This window comes from Aethalodelphis obliquidens, unplaced genomic scaffold (assembly GCF_003676395.1).
Source record: "Aethalodelphis obliquidens isolate GAN/ISIS:26980383/991018 unplaced genomic scaffold, ASM367639v1 scaffold16, whole genome shotgun sequence".
NCBI lineage: Eukaryota > Metazoa > Chordata > Mammalia > Artiodactyla > Delphinidae > Aethalodelphis > Aethalodelphis obliquidens.
In genome coordinates this window covers 13,824,498-13,850,669 of record NW_020837960.1, presented here as the reverse complement: position 1 = coordinate 13,850,669, position 26,172 = coordinate 13,824,498, and the positions used below count along the sequence as shown (strand labels likewise).

At 39.3% G+C, this 26,172-nt stretch overlaps 1 protein-coding gene across 1 annotated transcript in view; it reads left to right on the top strand.

Moving 5' to 3' along the window:
- Positions 1–959: 959 nt before the first annotated feature.
- CPB2 (carboxypeptidase B2) overlaps positions 960–26,172 on the top strand; it is a 39,988-nt gene continuing 14,775 nt past the window's right edge. Inside the window, exons 1-7 of the mRNA XM_027116249.1 lie at positions 960–1,138; positions 13,108–13,183; positions 14,823–14,947; positions 16,483–16,591; positions 19,918–20,019; positions 22,314–22,418; positions 26,047–26,157. Coding sequence (XP_026972050.1) covers positions 1,065–1,138; positions 13,108–13,183; positions 14,823–14,947; positions 16,483–16,591; positions 19,918–20,019; positions 22,314–22,418; positions 26,047–26,157 — 702 coding nt within the window. The 5' untranslated portion in view covers positions 960–1,064. The remainder of the gene's footprint in view (positions 1,139–13,107; positions 13,184–14,822; positions 14,948–16,482; positions 16,592–19,917; positions 20,020–22,313; positions 22,419–26,046; positions 26,158–26,172) is intronic.

Here is a 26,172-nt window from a genome sequence, read left to right as displayed (position 1 = left end):
ATGAGCAGAAACGCATGTATCTTCTTTTTTCTCCTTCTTTCTTATATAAAATGTATTGGGTTGGCCAGAAAGCTCGTTCGGGTTTTTCCGTAAGATGTTATGGAATGGAAAAACATGAACGAGCTTTCTGGCCAACCCAGTCGTTTCAGTGGCGGTCACCTCGATCCATTAAATATGTTTCAATACCTTTGAATCCCAGAGAGAGATTTGAACTCTCAATCCTTTCCTTCGCAGAAGTCCACTGAAGGGAGGATGATTTATTTTGCAAATTTGCCTGCCCTGACCTCAAGGGCATTCAAATGCACTTACCAGCGGGAATGTAGGAAGGGGACCAGGGTCCTTCCACTTACAGAGGTTAGATGTGGCCTCACACCAGACAAAATGTTAGATGGTGCTACCTTCAGGATGACGTACGGTAGGCTTTGATTCAGACTGTTGTGGTGTTATGGCTGTTATGGTGAGCTTCCCGAAATAAACATGATTCACAACTACCTGATTCTTTTACTTCTCAGAAGAGCTCCCCACACATAGCATTCTTCTTCTTTTATGGGTGGAGCATCATTCCACATGGACAAGGAAAACTCTCTTTGGATGGAGATCCTATAATCCTCCATATAAGCTCTCCTTCTCAGCCATAAATTTGAAAAACCCGCCTTTTATGTCTTCATCTAAGTTGAAAATGTTGAAAAAGAGCAAAGCAACGGAAGACCTAATGAGTTAGTACTCCACAGGAGACCTCCCTCAGCATGGGCTGAGATCCATGGGTCAATACTCTATGTCTTGTTCAACAAACAAGACACGTTTCCACTGTATTACTATCCTTTTATTCTTGGCCTCATCTTCCCTGAAGAGTTAAATATTTTCTAGTTAGTCTACAATGAGAATAACAACTCTCATCATACTTTCTTTTTGAGGGTGGGAATGGAAGCGAAGTCGAATGAGCACAGAAACGACAGGGAACATGCCATTATATTTTAACCAGTGTGCAAAGAAGGCTCTTAAGTAATCAGCTATCTGGACCCTTCTCTTCAGAGAGTTTTGTTTTATAGCAAATCGCTGTGGGGATGAAGCTTTATAGCTTTGGAGTCCTTGTGGCCACCATCCTGTTCTGTGAGCAGCATGCCTTCGCGTTTCAGAGGTAACCAGCTAGAATCCTAGATGGTGGTGGGTCGTTTCCCCCGCTTGTTTGCCCCTCACGGAATCCAATCAGTGCGTTGGACTGGGGAGCAGAACATTCAAGTCTGAAGGTCAGCTCTTTCTGAAACTTTCCATGTTGCCCTTCCAAATTGTAGATGTCAGTATAATAAGGATCTCACTAGATCTAGGGTCTTTTTTTCTTTTCTGGCTCTAGTTTTATTACTGAGAAAATTCTGGATGACATGTATATTCAGTAGCTATGAAAATGAAAGAAATAGACTCTTGATTTTTAAAATATGTAATTATTTACACCTTAACACTTCACATGATTTGCGTTTTTCTTGTCTTCACGTGTACTATGCATTGACTATGGATAATTTACTTTTTTCTTGTACATAGAACATGGGAGGGAGAAGAGGATAAAGGTGTCAGAGAGGAGGTTTGGGTTGTGCATGGGTGTTCAGCATGGAGTAGGAAAGGAAGAACAGTTGTTTTATAAAGAACACACACATGAATATATCTAGTTCTTATTTTGCTTGGTAGAGTGAATCCCTTAGGATTTTCTACTATAAACCACTTGACAGAACACAAACAAACTCATGCCCTAGCATATATAAAACATGGTGTAAATAGTTTTGAGGCTATATGTATTATTGTAATTCATTAGTCAACTTTTAGGCTTTTCAAAATTGATATTGTTTCCTTTGGAATTATTTTTTTTTCCTGTTGTTTTTTTCTAGGATCCTTTTCTCCTCCAGTTGTCTCTGAGATGTATTCCTCTCCTCAGTGAATGGCAAAGAGGGAAGGGACATACCAGGGGCAGGGAAAATTCTGCCAAAGAAACTGAGTCATAAAGAGCCATAGGACAGCATTTAAGAAAACAGAGTTTGGGAATTTCCTGGCGGTCCAGTAGTTAGGACTCGGCACTTTCACTGCTGAGGGCCCGAGTTCAATCCCCAGTTGGGGAACTAAGATCCCACAAGCTGCACAGCGCGGCCACAAAGAAAAGTTTGACTTGTGAGTTGGAAGCTGTGTTTGCCCATCATTACTAAACTAAGAAGAGTTGGTTGATTCTTTTTTGTTGAATATAATCGCCAAGTATCAAGTAACAAATTTCATGACCAAACGATTGTTACTGAAATTGACACGGGAGACAAATTGCTAGGAGAATTGGTGACTTATGTCTCTATGTATTGTCAATAAATCAGATGGCTATGATTTCTAAGGTTCTTGCTAGTTCTAATATCCAATTACTTGGCAGTTGGCTTTAATTAAGGGTAAAGGAGAGGGAAGGAGAAAAACTGCTCTCAACACGTTCAACCTGGACACTGTAGGCAATGGCAGTGTCGTTGCCAGAGAGGGAAAGGGGAGGAAGTGAGTGATATTCAGCATCTGTGTTGTCCCAGGCACTGGGATAGGCACTTAGAAATGTTAACCTGGTAAGTGCCCACAATCCTCCAGTCTTTTTTACTGACACTTTACAGAGGAGGAAAATAAGCCTCAGGGAGAAGAACACCGGCTCCCAATCAAACAACAAATGTTGAGTTTGTATTCAACCCCATTTTCACCTCATTTCTACTCTTTTCACTGCACAGCATTGCCTCTAAAAATTATAGAAATTAGGAAGAGAGCCAATTTGAAGGGAGGTCAGATTTAGTCACAGTGAATTGACAGAGACAGGCAGTCTGGAAGGTAGCCCGGAAGAGAGGCCGGGGCTGCAAGTCCGGTCTCAAGGTCCTCACTACGGCAGGTCTAAAGGTGGCCTCAGCGGCAGCCTGGCACGAGCATCATAACAGCTGGCCGTGTCAGAGGTTAGCAGGCTCACCTACAGACCACCATCTGCATCATATAGTAAACTAAACTCCTTGATAAGACAACCACTAGCAAGATATACCAAAGCTTGACCATGTTGCTGCAAAACGAATAAGCTTATAACAGTTCAGTGGAACTACACGTTAGGCAAATAAAGGAAATACACGGAAAGAAAATAGTAAGAAATGAATGAGAAAAATTCCCTCACGCATGGCTCTTCTTACTATTTGTTGCTTCAGCATATGCTTTGAAGTCTGATTGATACCTATGCTTGAAGAGAGGGGTGAGACTATGACTATATTTTAATCAAATAATATCATGTTGAAAATATTTAATACTTTGTACCTATCGTAATGGTCCCCATGTACTGGGGAAGGGGAACTGCAGCTCTGTGGGCAGATGCATATCTGATTCCTGGGTCCCATTCCTCCACTAGAAATAAAATCGCAAACTCTCTTTCTGTGAGTAAAAATATATATATATATATATATATATATATACTTTTTTTACCAAATGTTTCTGAGCATTGCTCTTCCACGGCTTGCCTATTACCAAAGCTAAAAGAAAACTCTAATTTTATTCAGGGCTACAGACTTTGATGAATTATTTCTGGGGGTAAAAAATATAACCCCTCCTAAAAAGAGCTAAGGGTCTGGCTTTTTTTAAAGCTGCTCTTTGTTATTGTTTTCTTGTCATGATCATTCTCCTAATAGCACTTTGTGTTCAGACAATCAATGGCGGATCTGCAGTTGCATTTTGATAAATCTCATCAGTAAAAGGTTCTGGAATGAAAACAAAAAAAGTTTTAAAGGCATAAATACCATATGTCAGAGAGAAAGACAGCCAAAAAAAAAAAAAGTCTCCATGTTCCCTTGATTTTAAAGGCCAAACACTATAAAGGGTAGAAAAAATACTAGCAAGAATCTTGTAAACAGTCATTAATTGCATTGTGCTCTGATTACCTAAGTGTGGCCAGTCAGCTGAGGCTATTTATTTGGAAAGAAGATGAAATAGGATGAAAAGAAGGAAAAGGAGTTGGAGGAGAGTGGAGGAGGCTTTTGAATTATTAATAGACCACAGGAAGAGCTCCTTTTGTTGACTCCATATACTGTCTGCCACCTGGAGACCAGCTTGTTCTCTTTGACTTAGCTCCTACTGATATATTACTTTCATCTTAGAGAATAGGGCACTAGTGGCTTTAAAATGCTGTAATGCATAAAACAAAACTGCAGCCTTGGGCTCTATTCCATTGTTCAGAGCCATCTCACCAGCTTTTTAAATTCAAAAATCATCTTTCAGAGCTATGGCGAGTGTGACTCATCCCTGTAAACCACAGCAGGGAACAGACCTTGAGGACCATAATCGTATTCTTAGAGGGGAAGCAGCAGAGGAAATGTTGTCTAGGTATTAAAAGCTCAGGAGCTGGAGAGTTGAGTTGAAACCTCAGGTCTGCTACTTACGAGTCATGCAGTCTTGAACAATTTGAGCCCTCCTCGAGCCTCGTTTTACTTTTTGTGTAAAGTGACCTGTGATCTCACTGTGCTTGTATTTTTAACTTTATTTTTGGTGCAAGCCTTTTTTTTTCCTAAATGGTTATTGGTTACATCTGTAACTGTATCCCTTCAGAGTCATCATCAGAACACATCTTTACAAAACAGAAATAGATACAGATATAGAAAACAAACTTATGGTGGGGGAGAAGGGGGGGAGGGATAAATTGGGAAATTGGGATTGACATATACACACTACTATATATAAAATAGATAACTAATAAGGACCTACTGTATAGCACAAGGAAGTCTACTCAATACTCTGTAATGACCTATATGGAAAAAGAATATAAAAAAGAGTGGATATATATAACTGATTCACTTTGCTGTAAACCTGAAACTCACACAACATTGGAAATCAACTTTACTCCAATAAAAATTAAAACAAACAAAAAAACCCACACCTTTATTTTTCATCTCCCATTGTCCCAATATATTCTATGTGTCAGAGTAATCTTTCCCCGCCCTTGCATGGAAAGTTAGAAAATTCTATGGCTTTTTAGCCCACTGTTAAGTAATTGGTAGTCCTTGGGTCATGTTGAAATGCAAACCTCAATTCAGAAACTAGAATGTCTACTCCAACCAAGGCATTATTCAAATATCTCAATCTTTGTAGGAAAACAACTCCTCACCCCTCTCCACACACACACACACACACCTGACTCCTTTTCTCATTAGTCCTTTTCTTGGGTTTTAAGTTCTTAGAGATTTCTGAGATTCCCTTGCTGGGAAATTCTGCAGACCAGGATAGAGGCAGCTGTTCCTAGGTAGCCACTTGTGACTCCATCTTTCATTCTAAGAATTTTGCCTTCACCTCCAGGTTCTTGCTGCTGTGAGCTCTCCAGTCCTTTAGGTGGCGCTATTGGACGGCATCTGAGCCGTAACGAATACATAACACGAAGTGCCTTTTCTTCTGATATTAATGGCTAATCTAGTCAACTGGAGGCCAGCCCATGCAGGTTTAGCTTTCTCAGAAGCAAGTCAGGCACCGGTGCTTGTGTCAGTTAAACTTGAGGGAACACGCTTAGACTCACCCATCCTCCCCCCCACTAGGCTGAGTTGAAGGAAGTAACATCCCCAAACTTCATCCCCTTTGGGAGAGTGGGGATTCACAGAATCGCAACAATTTGATGCAAAGAAATACACTCACAAATTCTCCCCCTGTCTCCCCTCTGAACACTTTTCACATCCTCTCTCTGACTTAAGGGGGCACGGAGCCAGGAAACTGATTTGGAAAAATGGTAAGCCCTACATAAGGTGATCTTGTTACCGAATGAGATGTGAGGCCCCGCCTCTTGGGGCCCCGGCTGAACCGAAGCCGCCCTGGCTGGGTCAGGGAGCTCTTTCCGGCTCAGGTTTGTGCTGCCAATGATGAAACTGTTTGCTGCAAGCAAGACAGGCTTTTACTCAATGGCCAGAGAATGGAAAAGGGGGGCTCGAGCTCTAAAGGCACCTTCTCCCAGAAGGGAGGGCAGTAAGGGAACTTCAAGGGTTAGGAGGCAGAGAGGTGATCTGGGCTCGAGGAAGGGGGCGGAGACTTCCAGGGGCAGCCAGGCATGCGCAGTCTTCCATGCTCCTTTGCGCACGGCACAAACTGTGCCAGCAGAGTACAAATCCCCTCTTAGGGCGGAGATATAAGCATGGTGATGAAGCAAAGCGCGTTCTCTGACACCTCCAGATTTCATCTACGTAGGTGTGTTCCTGTGGTCAAGTCAGAGCCGGTTCGGGGCGGTTGACCGTTGTGTATCTCTCAAAGTACAGCTGCAAAACATCGCTGCCGAACACCAGGTACTTTTGAAACAAACACAGAGATAAATCAAGTTCAGGAAAGCGGTGACCTTTAGCCTATTTTGCCCTCTATCTAGGATCTCGCTGGTTCAGTCTGGTTTTGTTGTGGGCCTTTGCAGCATCCTGTTGATAAAACCCAACTAGCCTGTGTGGTTAAAACCAGTTTCCATGCCTGGGTTTCATAGCCTCTGACTGACCCCCATCTCATTATTTGATTCTGTTGTGTTGGCACTTTTGTCAAACTTGAGATAGGAAGAGTCCAGCTCACCACAGTTTGAACTTGGACATATTAGTATATTTTATGGTAAATTTATATCCCCATAATTTTACTCCTCCACATTTCCTAATTTATTTTTTATATTTCCTTAATTATTTTTTCTCCTTAAGAAAGAGACCCATTTAGATAACACATTTTTACCTTTACATTTTCTTTCCCCTTCTGTTGACTAACTCTGTTACTTTCTTGTCTTCTAATACATATGAAAAACGCCCAAGCATCTTATCTTCTAGTCAACACAAAATTTCCTTTATGCGAAACTGAAATTCAGCCTCTATTTTTTTTAACTTTTTATTTTATATTGGAGTATAATTGATTAGCAATGCTGTGTTAGTTTCAGGTGTACAGCAAAGTGATTCAGTTATACATATACACACATCTATTCTTTTTCACATTCTTTTCCCATTTAGGTTGGTACATAATATTGAGCAGAGCTCCCTGTGCTATACAGCAGGTCCTTGTTGATTATCCTTTTTTTTAAAATAGATCTTTATTGGAGTATAATTGCTTCACAATACCGTGTTAGTTTCTGTTGCACAACAAAGTGAATTAGCCATATGCATACACATGTCCCCATATCCCCTCCCTCTTGAGCCTCCCTCCCATCCTCCCTATCCCACCCCTCTAGGTCATCGCAAAGTACCGAGCCCATCTCCCTGTGCTGTGCTGCTGCTTCCCACCAGCCAACTATTTTACATTCGGTAGTGTATATATGTCGATGCTACTCTCATCGCGCGCCAGCTTTGCCCTCCCACCCCATGTCATCAAGTCCATTCTCTATGCCTACCTCTATGCCCTGCCACTAGGTTTATCAGTACCATTTTTTTCTTTTTAGATTCCATATATATGCGTTAGCATATGGTATTTGTTTTTCTCTTTCTGACTTACTTCCCTCTGTATGACAGACTCTAGGTCCATCCACCTGACTACAAATAACTCAATTTCGTTTCTTTTTATGGCTGAGTAATATTCCACTGTATATATGTGCCACATCTTCTTTATCCATTCATCTGTTGATGGACACTTAGGTTTCTTCCATGTCCTGGCTATTGTAAATAGTGCTGCAGTGAACATTGTGGCACATGTCTCTTTTTGAATTATGGTTTTCTCAGGGTATATGCCCAGTAGTGGGATTGCTGGGTCATATGGTAGTTCTATTTTTAGGTTTTTAAGGAACCTCCATACTGTTTTCCATAGTGGTTGTATCAATTTACATTCCCACCAACAGTGCAGGAGGGTTCCCTTTTCACCACACCCTTTCCAGCATTTATTGTTTCTAGCTTTTTTGATAATGGCCATTCTGACTGGTGTAGGTGATACCTCATTGTAGTTTTGATTTACATTTCTGTAATAATTAGTGATGTTGAGCATCTTTTCATGTGCCTCTTGGCCATCTGTATGTCTTCCTTGCTGAAATGTCTATTTAGGTCTTCTGCCCATTTTTTAACTGGGTTGTTTGTTTATTTGATATTGAGCTCCATGAGCTGTTTGTATATTTTGGAGATTAATCCTTTGCCTGTTGTTTCATTTGCAAATACTTTCTCCCATTCTGAGGGCTGTCTTTTTGTTTTGTTTCCTTTGCTGTACAAAAGGTTTTAGATTTAATTAAGTCCCAGTTGTTTATTTTTGCTTTTATTTCTGTTACTCTAGGAGGTGGGTCAAAAAAGATCTTGCTGCCGTTTATGTCAAAGAATGTTATTCCTGTTTTCCTCTAAAGTTTTATACTGTCTGGTCTTACATTTAAGGCTTTATTTAATCCCTTTGGAGTTTACTTTTGTGTATGGTGTTAGGTAGTGTTCTAATTTCATTCTTTTACATGTAGCTGTCCAGTTTTCCCAGCACCACTTATTGAAGAGGGTGTCTTTTCTCCATTGTATGTTCTTGCCTCCTTTGTGGCTGTGGCTAGGACTTCCAAAACTATGTTGAACAAGAGAGGTGACAGTGGACATCCTTGTCTTGTTCCTGATCCTAGTGGAAATGCTTTCAGTTTTTCACCATTGAGTATGATGCTTGCTGTGGGTTTGACATATATGGCCTTATTATGTTGAGGGAGGTTCCCTCTATGACCATTTTCTGGAGAGTTTTTATCATAAGTGGGTGTTGAGTTTTCTCAAAAGCTTTTTCTGCATCTATTGAGATGATCATATGGTTTTTACTCCTTAATTTGTTAGTGTGCATTGATTTGCGTATATTGCATATATTGAAGAATCCTTGCATATCTGGGATAAATCCCACTTGATCATGGTGTATAATCCTTTTAATGTGTTGTTGGATTCTGTTTGCTAGTACTTTGTTCAGGATTTTTGCATCTCTGTTCATCAGTGATATTGGTCTATAATTTTCTTTTTTTGTGATATCTTTTTCTGGTTTTGGTATCAGGGTGATGGTGGCTTCATAGAATGAATTTTGGAGTGTTTCTCCCTCAGCAATTTTCTGGAAGAATTTGAGAGCGATCGGTGTTAACTCTTCTCTAAATGTTTGATAGAATTTGCCTGTGAAGCCATCTGGTCCTGGACTTTTGTTTGTTGGAAAATTTTTAATTATGGTTTCAGTTTTGTTACTTATGTTAGGTCTGTTTATATTTTCTAATTCTTCCTGGTTCAGTCTTGGAAAATAGTACCTTTCCAAGAATTTGTCCATTTCTTCACCGTTGTCCATTTTATTGGCATATAGTTGTTTGTAGTAGTCTCTTATAATCCTTTGTATTTCTGCAGTGTCAGTTGTGATTTCTCATTTTTCATTTCTAATTTTATTGAGTTACATCCTCTCCCTTTTTTTCTTCATGAGTCTGGCCAAGGGTTTATCAATTTTGTTTATCTTCTCAAAGAAGCAGTTTTTAGTTTTATTGATCTTTGCTATTGTTTTCTTTGTTTCTATTTCATTTATTTCTGCTCTGATCTTTTTTTTTCGGTTCGCGGGCCTCTCACTGTTGTGGCCTCTCCCGTTGCGGAGCAACAGGCTCCGGACGCGCACGCTCAGCGGCCATGGCTCATGGGCCCAGCCGCTCAGCGGCATGTGGGATCTTCCCAGACTGGGGCACGAACCCGTGTCCCCTGCATCGGCAGGCGGACTCTCAACCACTGCACCACCAGGGAAGCCCCTGCTCTGATCTTTATGATTTCTTTCCTTTTACTGACTTCGGGTTTTCTTTGTTCTTCTTTCTCTAGTTGTTTTAAGTGTAGGGTAGATTGTTTATTTGAGATTTTTCTTGTTTCTTGAGGTGAGATTGAATTGCTATAAACTTCCCTCTTAGAACTGCTTTTGCTGCGTCCCATAGGTTTTGGGTCATCGTGTTTTCATTGTCATTTGTTTCTATGTATTTTTAAACTTCTTCTTTGATTTCTTCAGTGATCTCTTGGTTATCTAGTAGCACACTGTTTAGCCTCCATGTATTTGCGTTTTATACAGTTTTTCCTGTAATTGATTTCTAACCTCGTAGTGTTGTGGTCAGAAAAGATGCTTGATACAATTTCACTTTTCTTGAATTTTCTGAGGCTTGATTTGTGACCGAAGATGTGATCTATCCTGGAGAATATTCCATGTGCACTTGAGAAGAAATTGTAATCTTCTGTTTTGGGATGGAATGTCCTATAAATAACAATTAAATCTATCTGGTCTATTGTGTCATTTAAAGCTTGTGTTTCCTTGTTTATTTTCCGTTTGGATGATCTGTCCACTGGTGTAAGTGGGGTGTTAAAGACCCCTACTATTATTGTGTTACCGTCGATTTCCTCTTTTATAGCTGTCAGCAGTTGCCTTATGTATTGAGGTGCTCCTATGTTGGGTACATATATATTTACAATTGTTATATATTCTTCTTGGATTGATCCCTTGATCATTAGTGTCCTTCCTTGTCTCTTGTAACATTCTTTATTTTAAAGTCTATTTTATCTGATATGATTATTGCTACTCCAGCTTTCTTTTGATTTCCATTTGCATGGAATATCTTTTTCCATCCCCTCACTTTCAGTCTGTATGTGTCCCTAGGTCTGAAGTGGGTCTCTTGTAGACAGCATATAGATGGGTCTTGTTTTTGTATCCATTCAACAAGCCTGTGTCTTTTGGTTGGAGCATTTAATCCATTCACGTTTAAGGTAATTATCAATATGTATGTTCCTATGACCATTTTCTTAATTGTTTTGGGTTTGTTTTTGTACGTCCTTATCTTTTCTTGTGTTTCCCACTTAGAGAAGTTCCTTTAGCATTTGTTGTAGAGCTGGTTTGGTGGTGCTGAATTCTCTTAGCTTTTGCTTGTCTGTAAAGCTTTTGATTTCTCCATCGAATCTGAGTGAGATCCTTGCTGGGTCGAGTAATCTTGGTTGTAAGTTCTTCCCTTTCATCACTTTAAGTATATCATGCCACTCCTTTCTGGCTTGTAGAGTTTCTGCTGAGAAATCAGCTGTTATCCTTATGGGAGTTCCCTTGTATGTTATTTGTCGTTTTTCCCTTGCTGCTTTCAATAATTTTTCTTTGTCTTTAGTTTTTGCCAATTTGATTACTATGTGTCTCAGTGTGTTTCTCCTTGGGTTTATCCTGTATGGGACTCTCTGCGCTTCCTGGACTTGGGTGGTTATTTCCGTTCCCATATTAGGGAAGTTTTCAACTATAATCTCTTCAAATGTTTTCTCGGGTCCTTTCTCTCTCTCTTCTCCTTCTGGGACCCCTATAATATGAATGTTGTTGCATTTAATGTTGTCCCAGCGGTCTCTTAGGCTGTCTTCATTTCTTTTCATTCTTTTTTCTTTATTCTGTTCTGCAGCAGTGAATTCTACCACTCTGTCCTCCAGGTCACTTATCCGTTCTTCTTCCTCAGTTATTCTGCTATTGATTCCTTCTAGTGTATTTTTCGTTTCAGTTATTGTATTGTTCATCTCTGTTTGTTTGTTCTTTAATTCTTCTAGGTCTTTGTTAAACATTTCTTGCATCTCCTCGATCTTTGCCTCCATTCTTTTTCTGAGGTCCTGGATCATCTTCCCTATCATTATTCTGAATTCTTTTTCTGGAAGGTTGCCTATCTCCACTTCATTTAGTTGTTTTTCTGGGGTTTTATCTTGTTCCTCCCTCTGGTCCATAGCCCTCTGCCTTTTCATCTTGTCTATCTTTCTGTGAATGTGGTTTTTGTTCCACAGGCTGCAGGATTGTAGTTCTTCTTGCTTCTGCTGTCTGCTCTCTCATGGATGAAGCTGTTTTCTCCTGCTTTTAACACTTATAAGTTTCCTTTTTCTTTCTAACTTATTTTTTTACAAAAATGGGATAATATTTCTTACAATTCTCCACTCGCTTCTTGCTTCTTTCTCTTAATGCATCATGTAAATCTCCCCCAAGTTAACTATTTTAACTAACTCTTTCTTTATAATGGCTACAAAACATTCTAGAATGTGGAGACATCACCAACATTCAACAATTCTGTTACTGATAAGCGCTCATGTGGTTCCCAGTTATTCTTACTGTGAATCATCTTGTGATACATATCCTTGGACATATGTCATTTATCACTAGTTGAATAGTTTACGCTTAACTGTACCAGTGATTGGCACCAAATCTCTGAATCTATTGTTTCTGGGAGCTCCTCCTTCTCTTTTTTGATAATCAAGTCTCCATAGGCTCATTTCCAGAGTTTAGAATCTTTTCATCAGGCTTTCCAAAATAAACCATCCTCCACCCTGGCATCAAAATTATTCTTGTAAATCACAAGTCAAATGATGTCACTTTCTAACTCCTAACTGCCTGCTAGATAAAGGCCAAATTTCTCAGCGTGCATTGGAAAACTTCTCTAGGGGAGAACTAACATAAGTTTCCAAACTCACTTCTGTTTGGCTACCATTCTTCTCTTGCCCTAAATACCTAAATCCTACACTTGGCAAAAATAAACAGCTTGCCATTTCCCCAACAATGCCCTTTTGTCTCCTGCCAGTCTGCCATTACACTGCTTACTTACTCAGTTACCTCTTCCAGGAAGCCTTTGCTCATAATGACAAGCAGAAATTATCATAAACTTTTGTGCTTCTGGAGTTCTCAGTACATGATTTTGTTTTATTTTTTAAATAAAATTTTATTTGAAATATTTTTAGATTTACAGAAAGGTTGCAAAGATATTACAGAGAGTTTCTCTATACCGTGCACCCAGTTTCGCCTGCATTTTATATTATCATGGTATGTTTGTCAAAACTAAGAAACCAACATTGGTACACTACTCTTAACAAAACTGCAGGCTTTCTATAGATGACACCAGTTTTTCCACGATTCTGTTCCAAGACCCAATCCAGGATACAATGTTTCGTCATATTACAGATGTTCAATTTCTTGAGTGACATACATTGTCCAGTGTTTTATTTGTTTCAAGCAGGAGGGTAAACTTGGTCCCTGTTTCTCCATCTTGACTGGAAGCAAAATCTAAGGTTATTTTAAAATCTGTGGTGAGATCCTCTTTTCTTTCAACATTTTGTTTCCTTTTTACAATTTCCTAGAAGCCCCTCCCAATATAATTTATCTTATTTTCACTTTTTGTTTAAGATCAAACTCCTGTTTTATTTTTTCCCCCAGTGGCCAGGTTTTAACTGCTCTTCCTAGAACGTCCAGGCAAGTTCAAATTCTGCAGAATACTACTACAACATACGAGGTAACTTCTCCCTCATTTATCTTCTTATTGTTTATATTTTATACAAACAATATAATCTGGTGTACCATGAGAGAGAATCTGGTGTACCATGTTCTCTCCTATATGTCGTCTGACTTATATACAGCTGGTATAAACCCCTCTCCTTGTACCCTTCTCCTCCTTCCCATAATCACATGATTTTACTGGTCTCCCAAATCAAACTTTCTTCATTTATGCTATTGGCTTTTCAGCAAATTACATGACAGTATCTAGGCATTGAAAGTGTGAACTTACTGGTTCATTCCTGGGTTTCAGCACCAAAAAAAAGGGGGGGGGTACTTACAAAGATGCTACAGTAACAGAAATCCAATAGATCTTTGTTTAAAAAGCAATAATACTTAACCAAGGTGTAAGCATCAAAAACACAAAGGAAAATTTATTAAAATTTTCATGCCTGGGACTCAACTCCCCAGAAAATAGAAAACTGATACATTACAAAATATCCTGATAGAATATTGATGGCTCCATGGTTGTTGGGTTAGGGCTCTCTGAGAAGCAGAGGTCAAAACTATATTAGAGATGTGTGAGACTTGTTATGGGGGCTGCTTGTGAAGGATGAAGAGGAGGGAGCTGGAGGTGGCAGGGAGTACCCCCAGACCATCAAGCAGCTCTGACATGTGTGCAGAAAGGAGGGTTGTGTGTGGACAACCTCTAGACCACAGGGCAGTCCCAATGAAGGTTTGCCTGGACCATGATAAGTCCTTAAGCCAAAGACATCTGTAAGAGGAGACCGTAATCTAGCAGGAACGGGGCTGCAATAATACACCCGCAGTGCTCTGTCACTGGCTGGCTGCAGCCCTGGAGAAGCCAGGGGGGAATCAAGAGGGACAACGGTGGGGAAGGTTAGTGAACTAAGCCCCTCCCAACAGAAGAGCTGCCCGGCGCGTCCTCACAGCCACCACACCGTGGACAGAGGAAATACCGCCAGAGGAAGCATCTGAGATTCAGGACTTAGATCTTGTTCTTCCACTTCTTGGTGTGTGATTTTAGGCGACTTAGCTTCGAGCCTTAATTTCTTCATCTGAACAATGAAAATAATAACACCTGCTTGGTTTATGGCAAAATGTTGTTATAATGATCAAAGGCAATGAGTGTGAAAGTGCTTTAAAAAAGCTCAGTAAAATAGAAAAAAAAATGTAAATATTATGTATGGGAAGACATTTCCCAAAGGCAATTAGATTAAAGAAAAGGCATAATAGTATCAAGGATATGGAATTTTTATTAAAGAAAAGCAACAGTTAATCAACTTTCTAGACAAACTTTCATTTCTCTTTGAACATGTGACATACACATCCAGTTCTACAGTTGGGCCATAAATATATTCATTCATGAATTCATTCATTAGTTCATTGCCTCGCCAAATATTTATTGAGTACCTAGTAAGTTCCAGACCCTCTTTAGCTACTGGGGTTACAGAAAAGAATAAAACTAGCCCCCTGTAAAATAAATGCTTACACTACCGCATGTGTAAATGGGGACCAGTCACCAGGAATGTCTTTTTTATTTCCCTTATAAAAACCCTTTTATGGCTTTAGCTACAGACGAGAATGATGTGAAAAACTGTCTTTGTTTTTATCAATTTTCCCCCTTGAAACTGCAGATTGTCCTCTGGCAGCCAGTAACAGCTGAATTTATTACGAAGAGCAAAGAAGTCCATTTTTTTGTGAATGCGTCTGATGTAAGCAACGTGAAAGCCCATTTAAATGAGAGCAGAATTCCGTTCAGGTAGAGGCATGATTCCATATTTACTGAGCAGCTATTCTAAGCACCTATGATGCATTTTACTAGTGGATGGTGTCATTGCTTCCTGGAAAAAATATTTACATTAAACATGGCAACATGGAAATCTCTGGAACAGATTGGTGATGAAGCCCAAGGGGCTAGCTCTGTGACCCTGGACAAGTGGTTTACCTCTCATGACCTTGGTCCCTTATCTGCAAAGCACTGTGAGACTCAACGATCTGAGGAGCCTCTTACCATTCCTCCCAGTTGCTTCCTTCTTATAGTTCCTCTACTCTGTGCCTGGACTCGGGGAGCAAAATTGTCCTTCACTTTAGTGGGCTTTGTGGTATCTCTTGAAAAAGCAGCTGCTGAAGGAGATTTTGCTTCCTTCACAAGGTCAGTGAACATTCTGGAATGTCTGGCCCTAAACTAAAATTTGCATTAGGTATGATTTCTGTTCAGAGTCCATGCCTTCTTCCTTTTGGAGTCTCCTGTCCACATCTCCTTTCTGTATCCATTGCCCAAGCGCCAGTGTCCCTCTGCTGCCCTGACACTTCCTGGAGGCCATGCTCTCTTCTGTGTATCAATGGGCAACCTTTGGATAATACACTATGATTAGTATTAATAATATGTTATTGGTGTTTTCTGCCTTCCTGGAAAGGTGCTGAGCCTTTCTATACATTGTATCATTTAATCCTTATTTAATCCTGTGAGGTAAATACTATCCTCATTGTGTGTATGAAAAAAATGTTCAAAGGAATTTCTCAAGGTCAGCCAGCTGGAACGTGGCAGAGCTAGGAGTCATACTCAGACCTTTCTGATGTCAAAGGCTTGGCTTTTACCCCCTGACCTAAGTAAACGTAAAGAAAGCTTTATTAGAATGACAGCTAACTTTCAATTGTTCATCCCAGCTAACAGAATGGCTTCAGTCTGTCTTAATTAAGATGTTTGTGCCTAGTTAACTGTGTGATCCTTTGCAAGAGAAATTAAATGAGATCACCTTCCTGTACCTTCCCTGTTCCTGTGTTCTTATTTCTCTAGAGATTTGACCAACTTTGGCCATGCAGAACCTATACATGCATATGTATACCTATACATGCATCTGGTGTAGGTCAGTGACTCACAGGGAAAAATAAAATGAGAAGGCTTTCTGCTTCTCCTTGGTCCTTAACTGAAAACAGAATAATACATTGTTTCTCTGGATTGAAGAACATTGTCCATTAACCTGTATGTTCACATAAAACACACTAATGAGTCACAGTCGAGAAATGTTCATAATGTTGGAGAAGGGGTGAGATTTTGGAGGCCCTGAAAACATACCCCATAGGAGCCAGTATCCCTCCAATGCCCATGAGGCTCTACCCAGAGGGCTTGTGTATTTCAGCTCATCATAATGTTAGCTGGCGGTGTTTTCACCTTGTGCTTGTTAGATTTCTTAGTGACTTTTCCCCTTGCTCACCTGTTGTGCGTGCAATGGGCCATGCAGGAAAATCAGAGCCCTCTTTGGCAACCAGCTCATGCCCTGTTTCATAACCCAGGGTCTTGTTGGAAAATGTGGAAGATCTTATCCGGCAGCAGACTTCCAATGACACCATCAGCCCCCGGGCCTCCTCCTCCTACTATGAACAGTATCACTCACTAAATGAGGTAAGCTGTCACATTTCTCTCAAAAATTCCTATTTTCGTTTAACGAGCTTTGCTATTTCAGCCATGGGAAATTATTAGAGAATCAAAATTGGTGGAAGAGGGTGAAAAAAAAATCACAATGAGGTTGATTATACAGAAGTAATTCATCCTTTTGTAGATATCTTCCCTGGGAAGATTGCATCGTATTTTGGAAATTGCCTCTAAGCAGCCTGTTTGTCCATAGCTAAGAGTATCTCTGTTAGGAGTAACACTGCATTCTAAGGAACAACAGGAAATTAAAAATAGGGCCTTTTTATTGAAACTGCCACAGAAAAATTAACAGTCCAATTAATCATGTCTCCTTAGACCATTATCCTAATTGTACTCTTACGGAATAATCGCCGTATTATCTCGCTGAATTAAAGGAATTTATTCACTTATATTTAGTACACAATAAAGTATTTAAGTGCATTTTATTCCTCTCAGAAAGAACCTATTTAAGTAATAATAGTAATAATAATAATGTTGATAATGCCTGTGTTTTAATATTTAAGAAATTGGGTTTTTTCCTATTAGTACTTATAGGTTCTGATTTTTCTAGAGGGAACCTAAGCAAGATATCAATGTTCAATTGGCCTCAGTAAGCTTTCACATCATACTCTAAGAGCCATTTCCCCATATTTGTTAGTTGAACCCCTTGGAGCACTTTCTTTTCAATATAATATACTCCAAGTAGTACAAATCCCTTGATACCTTCTATTCTTTCATAGGAGTATGCTGCTATATTCCTTAATACAAGTATTTTTATCATCTTTGGCTAGGTGCCCAGAAACTGTTAAGAACCATATCCATATTTTTAAGACATCTAAGGCTTAAGTAATAAGAAAGTTTTCTATTGAATCTTCAAAAGCATCTGTTCTTTTCCAGTTAGTTAAACCAGAACTCAGTGTGCTTCTAGAATTGATGTACCTGGCTGGTTGACGGGGATCTTAAAATTGCAACCCTCTCCTTTCTCTCTCCTACCTTGCCTCTGTCTGTTCCACCTAGACCACCTCCCTCCAGCCTCCTACATCAGCCCTGCATCAGCAAACTTGAGGTCCAGAGTGGAGAGGCTGGGTAGGCACAATTTGCAAATGGAGAACATAACTATGTCAATGCTGTGTTGGGTTTGGTGGGAAGAGTGGAATGCCTTAAACAGAGGTATTTAAAAACATTTTTCTGGGAATTCCCTGGCAGTCCAGTGGTTAGGACTCTGTGCTTTCACTGCCAAGGAGCTAAGATCCTACAAGCTGCATGGTGTAGCCTAAATAAATCAATAAAGGATATGGACATTAAAAAATTTTTTTTCTGGTATATTTTAAATACTTTGTTCAAAGGGCTTATATTTTTCTTACCCTCACCCCAGGAAAGAGTTGGAAAGACATGGCAGGAAAAAAGTATTAGGTTGCCATACACTGTATTAGTCGGTCATAACAAAGTGACATATACGGAGTGGCTTAAACAACAGAATTTTACTCTCTCACAGTTCTGGAGGCTGGAAGTCCAAGGTCAAGGTGTCAGCAGGGCTGATTTATTCTGAGGCCTCTCTCCTTGACCTGCAGATGGCTACCTCCTTGCTGTGTCCTCACACGGCCATTTCTCTGTGTGTGCACATTCCTGGCGGCTCTCTGTCCATGCTAATCTCCACTTCTTATAAGAACACCAGTCAGGTTGGATTAGGGTCCATACCAACAGCCTCATTTCAACTTAATTACCTCTTTAAAGGCCCTATCTCCAAATGCAGTCACATTCTAAGGTACTGGAGGTTAAGGCTTCAGCATATGAATTTGAGGGGGGACACAATTCATTTCATTACAATGACGTTCCAGAAAACAGTTTGGACCTCTCCTCGCTCCCACGCCCAATCCTTTCTAAGAGGTTTGTAGGAACCATGGCAATCTTGCTCCCCGGAAATTCTGCCAAGTCCTTTCTTCCCCTTCAACACGGATCTCTCCTTCAGTCCTCACCACATGTTCACTTGAGGGGCAAGCGGGGTTTCTCTTGTCATTGACTCTCACTAGGAAATTTTCAGTAATCCCCTGCAGGGGAGAAAAACAAATGACTGAAAAACATCACTTAAAACAAATGGCAAAAGAAGAGAGTTATTCAAAGGATGTGCCATCATTACCGCAGATTGTGAAATGAATCAAGTTCTCCGTAAAGCTGCCTTTGTATAACACAGCCTCCCTGTTGGAGGAAATCTACTGAACCATCAAGGCTGTAACACAAAGTAGTTTGATGTAGTGGTTCTCTCAGGCGTATGCATGCCTTAGAGGAGTAACACAGTAAACAGAGGCCCAATGAGGAAATCCTGACAGTTAAATTTCCGGCACCTCAGACACTGACAGCACTGGTACTTGGCAGCAGGTAGGCCTTCCAGGAGCATCTGAACTCTCGGCACAAGGCAACCACTCCCACATACCACTCACCCTAGTTATGTTCCTCTAAGAGGATCCAAGGGCAAACGGTGCTCCCGTTCCCATCAGCTAGGATTGCTATTTGAAATTACCTCTAGAAAAGTTCCCAGAGATAAGGCCATTGGGTTGGTCATGCCCACTGCAGAAGGTGTAAAAGTTTAAAAATCGCCCCTGAGAAGTTAGTCTATATTAAACATGGCCAGGCTCCATCATTCAATGCCTGCTTTCAGGTGGGCACTAGCCTAAAATCAGACCCAGAAATTTTTATTTTTTCTTTCTATTATAATCTTGACAGAATCACAGACCACTAGACTTCCACCCAGGAGAGAGGTCCAGAATCAAACTCCTTCCCTGGGTAGAAGAGAAATTTTTCTTCTCCAGACTGTTTTCCCCTTTGCCTCTCATCATTTCACAGATTTTGTTGTGAGTCCACAGGTCTTCAGTAAGAAATAATGACACCTCGATTTATCCTGTTCAAAGGCAGCGCCCAGGACTTCCTTAGGTTACTCTTGAAAAGTGGATATTTAAAAAAAATTCCATATAGAAATGAACTCTTGAATGGTAAAGAGGATTTCATGCACAGAGGCAGGGATTCAATGTGATGAGCCTTTAAAAATAACTTAAGGAGCGCTGCTTTGAAGATTATCTTTTCCTAATTTGTTGTAAGTTTCTTAGTACTTTTTCCCTAAACCTTGATGTTTTTCAAAACTTTAGTTTTATTGATTTTTCTAAACAGCAGAAGAAACACCCTACCTCAAGTGTTTTAGTCCCTCATTCTCTCCACATACAAGTGTTTTCGAGGGATTGCCCTTCCTCGAAGAAGTGGTCTGTTTCCTTTGTCAGGAAAATGCTTTGAACTTGCTCTGTGACTGCTGGTTTCTGCTCTGATAGATCTATTCTTGGATCGAAGTTATGACTGAGTTGTATCCTGATATGGTTGAAAAAATCCACATTGGATCCTCATATGAGAAGTACCCACTTTATGTTTTAAAGGTATGTTGTGGGAAGAGTCGTTGACCTTTCAACTTTGGGGGATGTGTTAATTCTCCAGCAGTGCTTGTTATTACTTGGATTTTTTTTTTGAGTTCTGGAAATATGTGTGTTATAAGTGTTCCTCAACTTTATTATCCAGCTATTTAGGGATTGGTTATTACCTTTAAATTTTTTTCCTTTACTAATGTAGTGTTGGTCTAACAGTATCAACTCTGTGACATAGATAAGCCATTTAACCTTCCTGGGCTTTAATGCCTACCTTCATAAAATGAGGGGAGTGGTCTAGATTAAATTTCAAATCCTGTTTTATTAACACCACCACCTCTGACTAACTGACGTAGGCAAAAAAAAAAAAGAGTAGGGGAATCTGTGATTGAACAAATATTGACATCGATACAGTTTTTAGAAACAAAGAAAGAGTTGAACAGCGAAACTTAGGAAGGGATAGGAACCAGGGCAATGCTGGGATTTGGGGCAGCAGGGCTGATATGATAGCTTTTGCCTCAGTCACCACCTGTCTGGTTCTTTATTTTCAGTTGAATAAATTGGCCTTAGTAAAGTCAATGAATGTGGCCACAGGACGAATATTGGGAGCCGTGAAACTAAACTAATTCCTGCCTGTTAAGTTCTAATTCTGCAGTTCTGTTTTTTTAACCACTCTTTCCCCGGAAGAAAAAAAAATAAAAATAAATGAAAAAGAAGCTCTGGAAAACAAATTAATCATTGGAAAAATACATCCGATTTAGGAACATTTAATTTATACATAGTTTCCCAACATTATCTAAATTGTGATAGGTGGGCCTCTTCGATCATCCAAAGATAAGATTTTGACTCAGGATTTCTGGGTTTTCATCTGTTCTGACAAGAACTTGCAGTGCACACTCAAGGCAGACGTAGGAAAATTGGGTCCTCTTGACAGCCGAGTTGGTCAACCAGACTGGATCCGTGTAATTATGGCCTACCCACTCACGACATTTACTTTCAGCCGTGTTGTGTGTACTCTTTGGAACTTGTGTTCCTGGGACCTAATGTACATGTTGGAGAACCATGCTTTCTGCGTGCATTACTCCCAATCGTACTCAACCAAGGATGTGCACATCATGTGAGTCTCTGGGATTCCTCCATCTTCCCAGCGTCAGGACCGGCACCAAGAGACTTTGCTCAGCACAGTAAAACAGAAGGTCGAGTAAGGCAACTAGTGCAGACAGCTCAGGATTTCTTTTACACTGAGTGGATTAAATCAGCTGGGTAGTTCTCCTCTTTGTACAATTTGACCCTTTGTGGCCAAAGCCATTTGACTTTCTCACTTGCCTTCTTATTGGATATCACGAGCTCCGGGTTAGTTAAGAAGAACCTCCCTGAGTGGCATAGATGGCAGTTTAAAAATCGAACTCTCTCTTTTTCTTGTTTTGGAATTCCAACCCCACATATTTGTTTGATTTTGCAACACTCTTCTCCCTTCCCTCCATACTCTAACATGTGTGTCTAACTAATATTTAAAAGCAAATGAATTATGATTCATTTTGTTTGGAGGTGTTTTTGAGAATTCTTCTGAAGACATCAAAGCCTATCATGGAGGAAAGGTGGGGAGTTCTTATTCCAGGAAGCTGGCAGCTCCACTAGTCCCCCAGATGGTAAATCAGAATGAGGCCCCTGTCCCCAGACCTGTTGGTAATAAATTGGCGTGAAGCTAGATGTGTGCTTATTTTGGGGTGACATAGGGAAATAATCTACACATTAAGAGTGTGCACCTGGGGAAAATGGTGAGGGAATCCAAGTTTATTTAGGACCACTGGCTTTCCTCTCCCAAGCCTTTCTCTGTCCCACCCCTCCCACAGAAAGCTGTGTACCCAACACATAACCACTTAATTCTAACTAGAGTGTGAAGGTATGGCCTGAAACACTAGTTCTCTGCTGTCTACTTCTACACCCACCTCATGCAGCTCTGGTATCGCAGGGGGATTGTGAGGGAATAAAAAGAGCTTTACACAAGACTAAATCAACTATACTTCAATAAAAAAATGTAAACATTTAAAAAAATAAAAGTTAAAGAAAAAAGAGTTTTAAATCGAGTCCTGGCTTCAGACCTCAGTCCCAACCCTCATCAGCTATGTGACCTTAGCTACTATCCTTTAATTACACCAGCTTTTAATTTCCCTTGAGAATTCTCAAAGGCATGCAGAGAATAATGCGTATTTCATAGATTTGCTAAAAGGATTAAGTAGAAGCACTATATATATGGAAGTTATTATCCTGAAGCGTCTTATTACTGTTTTTTGATTTTCTCTGTGCAGGTTTCTAGGAAAGAACAAAGGGCCAAAAATGCCATGTGGATTGACTGTGGAATCCATGCCAGAGAGTGGATCTCCCCTGCTTTCTGCTTGTGGTTCATAGCCTCTGTAAGTATTCATATTCTCTTAAGCCAGAGTTTCCCAATATGTGGCCTAAGACCACTTGCATCAGAATCAACTGGCCTGTTTATTAGATGCATTTTCCCAGGTCACATCCTAGAATTCGTGACTTAAAATGTCTGGAGGTGAGACTCGGGTATCTACAATCTTCACAATCTTCTCAGGTGACTTTTATGCATATTAAGTTTGAGAACCAAGACTTTAAGCATTTAAATTACACTAAAGATTGTCTGTCTTATCCTTTCTACATTTCTGGCTGGTGCTAAACACTGGAACATAATTAAGAAATAGTATGCCATTGTGGTATGTTTCCTAAGTAAGAGAAAGAACTGAAGCAATTATCGGAATTGCGTCCCAATGAATTTTTTTCTTTTGATTTGAATTATGCAGATACCTTTTGCCATATTCAGCCCTTAGAAATTGAACATAAAGCAACATTACAGAGCAGATCGTATATTATCCCATATATCATAGTAGGGAATTTTGTCCCCGAAGAAGGCCTCGGCATCAAAAAATCCATATATGAGACAAAGAGTACACCATAAAAGTAAAAATTAGAATGACTGTAAACCTCCATAATAAATGAAAACCGTTCAGAAAATTTTTGCAAATCATATATATGATCAGGGACTCATATCCAAAATATATAAATAACTTTTACAAATAAACAGTAAGAAGACAAATAAAAGACAATTTTGAATGGGCAAAATATCTGAAAGGACAATTCTCCAAAGAAGATATACAAATAGCCAATAAGCATTATGAAAAGATGCTCAATATCATTAGTCATTAGGGAAATATGAATCAAAACCACAATGAGATACCACTTCATACCCACCAGGATGGCTAAAATTTTAAAAAGACAGATAATAGCAAATATTGGTAAGAGTGTGGAAAAATTGGAACTCTCATCCACTGCTGTTGGGATCACAAAATGGTGCAGACACTTTAGAAAATAGTTTGGCAGTTCCTCAAAAGTTTAAGCATAGAGTTACCATTTGACCCTGCAATTCCACTCCTAGGTGTATAGCCAAGAGACTTGAACACGTATGTTTACAAATATTCAAAGCAACATTATTCATAAGTCAAAAAGTGGAAACAATCCAAACGTCCATCAACTTATGAGTGGATAAATGGAATACAATGGAATACCATTCAGCAATGAAAAGGAATGAAGTACTGATTCATGCTACAACATGGATGAATCTTGAAAACATTATGCTAAGTGATAGAAGCCAGACACAAAAGGCCATATATTTTATTATTCCACTTACATGAAATGTCCAGAATGGGCAGATCCACAGAGACAGAAAGTTAATTAGTGGTTGCCAGGCTGGGGGAAGAGGAGAAAGGAGAAGGGGGGTAATTCCTAATGGCTAAGGGGTTTTTGGTTTTTGGTGTTGGTGGGCGGAGTGATAAAAATATTCTACAGATAGTGGTGATGGTTGCATAACTCTGTGATATAAAATCCAGTGAATTGTGCACTTAAAAATGGGGAATTTTCTGGCATGTGAATTATATCTCAATAAAGCTGTTAAAAGCTAAGCACCCCTTCCTCTGGGATTTCAGCTGCAACCACACATGAAGGTAGGGCTTGACACACAGAGTATAGGCTATATTTCAGCCCTCACTCACCCATTCTGTTCGGAGCCCTGCTTATGAGACAAGAAATTCTCAGACTAACATTGATCATCTCTCAGAGACTAACTTTTTGCTGAAAGACTCCCATCCAACCATAAAGAGAGTGAAAAGGACAAAAAAAAAAACAACCATAGCACATCTATTAAAATTTCAGCAAACATTGTAGAAATAAAAATGATAAATGCTTTATTATTTGAAAGAAAATAAGATCTCCTAATGTTTTTTTTCTGATAATGAATGCCACGTTATTACTGAAAAATGACTCTAACGTAAATTTACAAATTTGTAGCATAAAAATGTATTTAACTAGTCGCTCAACTATTTAAAAGATTGCCTCTTTCATTCTATAAAATTACTTCCTTTTCATTAAGTTTTTGTTTCTGACCTATAGTAGATTAAAAAGTAACTTGTACTTTTGCTTTCCTTTCTCCCATATTTACTAAGGGGTTATCTATGGCAAATAATTTAAATTTGACTATTATGGTTGTTCTAGGAAAATATGGATATAATATTTTAAATATTTAAAGAAAAGATGGTAAAGTTTTAGCTATAGCAAAGGTAAGATTTAAAAGACATTTTTCTTGGATATTAGCCCTTTATTGGTCATATCATTTGCAAATATTTTCTCACATTCAGTAGGTTGTCTTCTAGTTTTGTCGATGGTTTCCTGTTTTTCTTTTTTTTTTTTGTGAACCACTATATTGTACACCTGTAACTTACATAAAATTGTACAGCACCTATACTTCAATTTTTAAAAAAGATATTTTCTTTTTATCAACAATGAAAAAATACTTAACAAAGTCTTTTGAGTAAAGTTTAAATCAACAACTAATTGTGAACTAATCCACAAATTAAAATGTAACAATGTTGCCACAAATGAAGAATTTATACCAAAGCTTAGTCCTAGATGAAATGATCTAACTGGCTGAAATTTGTCTTTGTGCTTCTGCTACGTCTGTATTTGGTCATTTTGGAGTGAACTTCTCAGTCGTTGGAATGTGGATGTCCTTGGATCATGTTAAAATATGTGACCCTAAGCTGGGTATGACTCTAAAGCACAGAAGAGCAGTGTCAGATGATATCTGTTACGAAACTCATAGCCAGTACCTAGGAAAAGCTACCACTGGCTTTAAAGCCAAATGATCTGATGCATGGGAAACAAACTCGATTCTAGCAGAAATTTAGCTCACAACTTATAAGGACAATGCAGAAAATATTATCTAGACATGTGTGGGAATAAGACAAGGTTAGTCTAAGCTTTGATTGAGATGGCTTATTGTGAAAAGAGTGGAAATATAGGTTTTTGTTTCCTTAAATCTTTGTAGTGGGCTTTAGGCTTTAATAAAGAATTCTTTTTGTTTCTTGAAGGAAGTTTTAGAAAATAGATGGTTGAATTTTCTGCCTCCATAAATAGGAAGACCAATTGTCCCATGTCCAGGGCATTTACCACCACTTGGCAACATAGTACCCTAAGTTCAGACTTTTCAAGGAATTAATACTCTTCCTGAAAGTTGAATCTGCAAATCTAAACATCTGAAAATTTTTTTTAATAAAAAAATAGACTAAGTTTAGTGGATATTAACTAGATGGATATTAACTAGACTTATTGTGGTGATCACTTCACTATATAGACAAATTTTGAATCATTATATTATACACCTTAAATTAATACAGTTGACCCTTGAACAATGCGGGGGTGAGGGGTGCCAACCCTCCCTACACTTGAAAATCCATGTATAACTTTACAGTCAGCCCTCCATATCCACAGTTCTGCATCTGTGGATTCAGTGAGCTGCAGATCATGTAGTACTATAAAAATCTGAAAAAAATCTGCGTACAAGTGGACCCACACAGTTCAAACCTGTGTTGCTCAAAGATTATATGTCAATTATATCTCAGTTAAAGAAGACGACACAGACTAAGTTTAGAAGGACATAAAAGATATATCATCAAATATACTTGGTTTAATTTGTAGGTAACTCGTTTCCATGAGCAAGAAAATCTGCCTACCAGTCTTCTGAGGCACATGGATTTCTATGTTATGCCGGTGGTTAACGTGGATGGTTACGACTACACATGGAAAAAGGTAGGTGAAGGTAAA